The sequence below is a fragment of the Haemorhous mexicanus genome, chromosome 16 (genome assembly GCF_027477595.1).
Source record: "Haemorhous mexicanus isolate bHaeMex1 chromosome 16, bHaeMex1.pri, whole genome shotgun sequence".
NCBI classification, from domain to species: domain Eukaryota; kingdom Metazoa; phylum Chordata; class Aves; order Passeriformes; family Fringillidae; genus Haemorhous; species Haemorhous mexicanus.
In genome coordinates, this window is record NC_082356.1 from 3062011 (window position 1) to 3068434 (window position 6424).

The window sequence follows — 6424 nt, forward strand, 5'->3', positions numbered from 1 at the left end:
GTCCCTCCTGGGCCAGCAGAGCAGCTCCAGAGATGAAGGGCATCTCCCTGGCCATGTGCCTATTCCCTGCTGACCAGGGCCTGAGGGCCACTGTCCTGCCCTGCTGATGCCTGGCAGGGGCTGGGCAGGGCTGGGCAGGGAAAGGCTTTTCCTCAGGCCCGGCTCTCTCCCTCTCCTGGCCTTGCCCAGGTGCTCCTGGCAGTGCTGAGGGGCTCTCTGGAATGGCAGTTCCAGCTGCAGGGTCAGGCCCAGCCCTTGGGCTCCTTCTGTGCAGGCTGAGCACAGCAATGGGGTGTCCCAGCTCCCTGTGCCCGGGGAGCTCTGGGCAGGGCAGCCTGGGGGCTGGCAATGGGCCCACTCTCCTCAAGGAGTGCCCTGGACAGGAGCCTTTGGTGTGTCCTCGGGATGTCATCCAAGCTGTCAGCTGCCTCCAGGGGACACTGGGGGACAGTCCTTGGCCAGAGTGGGGCTGAGACCCTGAGAAAGGCTGAGCCACTTTGCTCTGCTCTGGGTCCCTCTGCTCTCAGCTGTGTCAGGCTGATTTCCAGGGACTGCCCTCCATCTCAGAAAAGGCAGCTGGGGACAGATGAAGTGACAGAGCAGCTCCCCTCACCCTTCACTACAGCCAAGACTCTTGCATTGCACATTTTTCTCTGCTGTCCCTGGGCACAGCAGGAAACCCTCTCAAACTGCCTTTGGCCATCATGGCTCCTTAGCCCTGGGACAGGAGGTGCTGCCAAGTTCCTCAGCTATCGCCGGCCGGGGGCTATGTACAGAGCACGAACGGGACGGGACTGCTGTGGAACGTGCCTTGAGCTGTTTTAGTTTTCAGCATCAGCCTCATTACATGGTTATGACAATGGGAAGATGCCAGCAGCTCACATCCCAGGCAGCAGACAAAGAACTTATAGTTACAAATTACTTTATAACTTTTTTGACCAATCACACAAAGCAGAGGCATATTGACAGTGGTTCCATCCAACCACTATAAGCACACGTACCTTTAGTTAAAACAATACTTGCTTATTTCTAATACAATGCCTGCTTGTAAGCCTTAAAACACAATGCACAGAGCTCCATTATTAAGCTTCAAACTTCCTAATATCTTGCTAGACAAACTTTTCTGCAGCTTAGGAAGTTATCCTAGACAAGCGTTAATACACAGACCATTGTTCTACTCGTCCTTGCTTTTCTACTTTTTAAATAATTTTTCTGCTGCCCTATCTCATGGCTACTGCTTAGCTCTAATCACAGTTCTGCTGTCTCCGAGGCCTGCCTTTTGCAGCTTTCCCAAAACCCTCTGATTTTGTGGATTCCCACACTCAGCCTCAGGAGCAGTTTGGGCTGATGGAATCCAACCCCAGGACTGGCCCCTGTCCCCATTCCCATGACCCCACTGCTGCAGAGCAGAGCTGACCCCTCGGTGTCCATGGACAGAGCCCCTGCTCATCACAGCAACAGGGCCAGATCCCAGCAGAGCTCCCGGCACAGGGCCGAAGGGAAGGGCTCTGAGAGAAGGAAAACTGGGGGGAACAGAGGGGAAGGGCTGGGAGAAAGGGCTTGGACATTGCTCAGGAAAGTCTGCCCTGACTTGTCACTGTCTCCTCCTTGAACAGCTCCCCATGGCCAGAGACAGCAAATGTCCAACAGCAGCTCCATCAGCCACTTCCTCCTGCTGGCACTGGCAGACACGCGGCAGCTGCAGCTCCTGCACTTCTGCCTCTTGCTGGGCATCTCCCTGGCTGCCCTCCTGGGCAACGGCCTCATCATCAGCGCCGTAGCCTGCGGCCACCACCTGCACACGCCCATGTTCTTCTTCCTGCTCAACCTGGCCCTCAGCGACCTGGGCTCCATCTGCTCCACTGTCCCCAAAGCCATGCACAATTCCCTCTGGGACACCAGGACCATCTCCTACTCAGGATGTGCTGCACAGGTATTTCTGTTTCTCTTTTTCACTGCAACAGAGATTTCCCTGCTGACCATCATGTGCTACGACCGCTACGTGTCCATCTGCAAACCCCTGCACTACGGGACCCTCCTGGGCAGCAGAGCTTGTGCCCACATGGCAGCAGCTGCCTGGGCCAGTGCCTTTCTCACTGCTCTGCTGCACACAGCCAATACATTTCTTCTGCCCCTGTGCCACGGCAATGCCCTGGGCCAATTTTTCTGTGAAATCCCACAGATCCTCAAGCTCTCCTGCTCCAAATCCTACCTCAGGGAACATGGAATTATTGTAGTTGTTGCCACTTTAGCATTTGGTTGTTTTGTGTTCATTGTTTTCTCCTATGTGCAGATCTTCAGGGCCGTGCTGAGGATCCCCTCTGAGCAGGGCCGGCACAAAGCCTTTTCCACCTGCCTCCCTCACCTGGCCGTGGTCTCCCTGTTTGTCAGTACTGGCTTTTTTGCCTACCTGAATCCCCCCTCCATGTCCTCCCCATCCCTGGATCTGGCAGTGTCAGTTCTGTACTCGGTGGTGCCTCCAGCCCTGAACCCCCTCATCTACAGCCTGAGGAACCAGGAGCTCAAGGCTGCAGAGTGGAGACTGATGATTGGACAATTACAGAAGCATTAAACCAATTGCCAATTTCTGCAAATCACTTGTAATTAAAGTAATCTTTGATAGTTCTGATGGTTTGGTTATTTTTTTTCCTCTCTTTTCATTTTTCTAATATTCTCCCTAAACAAAGGCCATTGTTTCAGCCATTTATCATTTTGATTCTCTCCAACTATGCTCTGGTCTCCATCTGTGTCAGTGAGGAGCTGTGCTCTTGGTGGCTTCAAATGAACTAAAGGATCTCCCAGCAGAGTTTTCACCAGAGATCCCCATTTTGTTGCCTCCTCTGGAGCTGCAGGAGCAATGTCTGTGTGCAGAGCTGGGGGCAGATCAGTGCTGGCACAGCAGCTGTGCCCAGCAGCAGCAGCCCTTGCTGTTGCCAGTGCTGCTCCCGTGGCCCTGCCCCACTGCCCTGGTGGCCCTGGTGTTGCTGTAGGGCCTGAGTGCTCTCGGGGTCGGGCACAGCCCTGGAGGTGGCAGTGCCAGGGCTGCAGCAGGGACAGGCCATGGGCACTGCTGGGGCAGCGCTGACAGCTCAGGCCAGGCCCTGGGGGCTCCAGGCTCCTTGCCCAGGCTCTCTCAAGAAAATGCCCAGGCCAATGCTCAGCACAGAAAAGCCCTGTGAGCAGCCCCAGGGTGGCCGTGGGCAGGCTGGGGGCAAACAGCATGGCTGGTGCTCTGCAAGGGCCCTGGGGAGAGAGGAAGGAGCAGCAGAGCAGGGGCTGATCCATCCCCAGGTCCCTTTCTGCCTGACCACTGTCCATCCACTCTGTCCCCAGTCTGTACCACCACAGGGGTTGTTTTTGGCCAAAGTGCAGGACCCAGCACTTTGTCTTGTTCAACCTCACCTTGTTGGATTTGGTCCCTCGATCCAGCCTGTCCAGGTCCCTCTGCAATGCCCTTCTACCCTCCAGGAGATCCAAACTCACAGCCAACTTGGTCACCATGGTTCCACGAGGCTCTTGAGTGTCACCAAGGCCCTTTTCTTCCATGGGACCCATTAGGGATAAAAAGTTACTTGCATCCTTGAGCCCCGCAGTGTCACAATGGCGCCGTGGTCCCCCAAGGCCCTTTAGTGTCACAATGGATCCTTGGTTCCTTGAGGTCTCACACTGCAGCAATTCTCTCCTTGGTTCCAGGTGTCACAGGGGCGTCTTGGTCCCAAGGGCCACCACGGTGTCAAACATGTTTCCTTCATTCCATGAGTCCCTGCAGAGCAACACTGGCCCCTTGGTTCCATGGGGCCCTGCAGTGTCACAATGGCTCCATCATTTCACGAGGTCCTGCAGTGTCACAATGGCCTCCATGGTTCCACAAGGTCACACATTGTCACAGTGGCCCCTTGCTTCCCCAGGGCCCTGCACTGTTACAATCATCACAGAATCACAGAATTAACCAGGTTGGAAAAAAACTTTGGAAATCACCACGTCCAACCTGTGCCCCAACACCTCCTTGTCACCCCAACCATGGCACCGAGTGCCACATCCAGTCTTTGCTTAAACACCTCCAGGGACGGTGACTCCACCATCTCCCCGGGCAGCCCATTCTTCTGCCCAGTCACCCTTTCTGTGAAGAATCTGTTCCTAATGTCCAGCCTAAACCTCCCCTGGTGCAGCTTAATGCTGTGTCCTCTTGTCCTGTCACTGTTCCCTGGGAGAAGAGCCCAACCCCCCCTGGCTGCACCCTCCTGTCAGGGAGTTGTAGAGAGTGATGAGGTCTCCCCTGAGCCTCCTCTTCTCCAGGACAAACAACCCCACTCCCTCAGCTGCTTCTCACAAGACTTGTGTTCCAGACCCCTCACCAGCCTTGTTGCCCTTCTCTGGACACGCTCCAGCCCCTCCATGGCCTTCCTAAATTGGGGGCCCAGACCTGGACACAGCACTCGAGGTGTGGCCTCACCAGTGCTGAGTGCAGGGGAAGAATCACTGCCCTGCTCCTGCTGGCCACACCATTCCTGATCCATAGGAGTTCCAGGGGTTGGATGGGGGAAATGGTAGGGTGGGGGTAGGGACAAAGTCTGATTGATTGTCAGCCACGAAGGGTCTTGATTTTCATATCTGTTCAGAATGCATTAGGAGGTGCTAGGGGTCAATATGAACTGGGGAATGCTGATAGCTATATAAAAAAAAGAAAACTAAACTGAACTAAACAGCACAAAATAATTCTCTCTTTATTGTTTTCAATCTAATATGTTCATTTGCATACATTTCTGAAATCTTTCTAATTAACCACAGAAGAATTGAAGACTTGAATTCTTCCCATGGGCTTGTCTTCTTTGGGTGTTTTGAACAAATGGGAATGAGCCTTTCGCACTGAATTTCTCAAGTGAAGAGCTGAAGAAAGAAGAGGCCTCTGGAAAACTAAAATTCATCACCAACCTCCGAGATACTGAGGATCCATCCCCATCAGAGCAGGAATGAACAGAAATGGGCACAGCTTTGTAGCTGCCCCAGCTTTGGGATGGGCCCTGGGCCTGGAGCAGGAGCAGCTCTGGAGGGCCCCAAGGCCGGGGCTCTTGTGCTGCCCTGTGCAGATGGGATGGCAGCAGGGGCTGCAGAGCTCTCAGGATCTCCTGCAGAGGAGAGCAGGGCACCCAGGGAGCCTCCTTTCCCTTGGCCAGGCACGTTCCCCCATGGTGGGGCTGAGTCCTGTGGGAGCTGCAGCTGCTGCTGTGCCCTTGCCAGGGGCTGAGGCCGTGGGGCAGTGCCCAGAGCAGCCTGGCCTGAGCAGAGCTGTGGGGCCAGAGCCGGCTGGGCTGGGCTGGGGAGAGGCCCTTGGTGCTGCCCAGAGCTCAGGGCAGCTGGGAGAGCTTGCAGGGAGCTGGGCTGGGCTCTGAGAGCCTGGCCCAGAAACCATCAGTGTCCATCTCAGCCTGGCTGAGCGTGCAGGGGCCAAGAAGAGCAGCCCAGGGTCTGCAAGTTCTCTGTGTGGGAGCTGAGCTTGTGAGCCCTTGAGCCCTGCCAAGTGCTGGGGCTGCACCTCCAGCTCCAGCAGAGATGGGACAGATGGGAGCAGAGACAAATCATTCCTGCTGCATTCTTTCTTGTTTTTGCTCATACAGGTGACCTGGATCCATATGTAGAGGAGGTGTTTTGTGTCAGATAACACTGGTAGAGTGAGAAGAATAATGCTATGTAGCTGAAAATAATATTTCAAGCATAATACACAATGAGGAAAAAAGACACATATGATCAGAAGAGCATCTGAGTTTTTCGGAGGATGAGAGACTCATTGATGTTCCAGTAGTCCAACCTGTACAAATACTTTCCTCAGGACTGCCCTGAGATAAGAGGTGACCCACCAGAGGCCAAGGCCAGCCGGAGCTCTCTGTCCTGGCAGCTTTTGTCTGGGAGAAACCCTTGCATACAGGGAATTTTTCAGGGGGAGTATCAAATTTGGCCGTGCGCAAATGAAAAGATGGATAGTTCTTTTTCCATCGGAGGGAAAGCACAGAGCCCCAGTGCTCCAGGGGCTGATGAGAGGCAGCCATCAGCATGCCAGGATCAGCTGGACCTGTCAGGTGGGCTCTGGGAGGCCAAACCAGCCAGATCTGTTCCATATGCCCTTGGTTCCACAAGGCCCTGCAGCGTCACAATGTTCTCCTTGCTTCTGCAGTGTCACAATGGCCCCGTGCTTCCATGAGGCCCTGCAGGGTCACAGTGGCCCTTTGGTTCCATGGGGCCACACAGTGTCACCATGGTCTCCATGATTCCATGGGGCCTTGCAATTCCACAAGAGAAGTCCATTGTTGTGTTTTTTACAAAATGCTGTAGTATTTCTCTTAGCATTTTTACATTAATAGCTATCTTTCTTTTGAAATACAAAGACTTGCAAGAGGCTTTTTCCCTTGGCATTTAAATAAAAACCAGT

The 6424-nt window shown here is 54.2% G+C and overlaps 1 protein-coding gene across 1 annotated transcript in view; it reads left to right on the plus strand.

Moving 5' to 3' along the window:
• Window positions 1-2572, plus strand: part of LOC132334570 (olfactory receptor 14A16-like) — a 72160-nt gene extending 69588 nt beyond the window's left edge. Inside the window, exon 2 of the mRNA XM_059860675.1 lies at window positions 1617-2572. Within this exon, the coding sequence (XP_059716658.1) occupies window positions 1640-2572 (933 nt within the window). The 5' untranslated portion in view covers window positions 1617-1639. The remainder of the gene's footprint in view (window positions 1-1616) is intronic.
• The last annotated feature ends 3852 nt before the right edge of the window (window positions 2573-6424 follow it).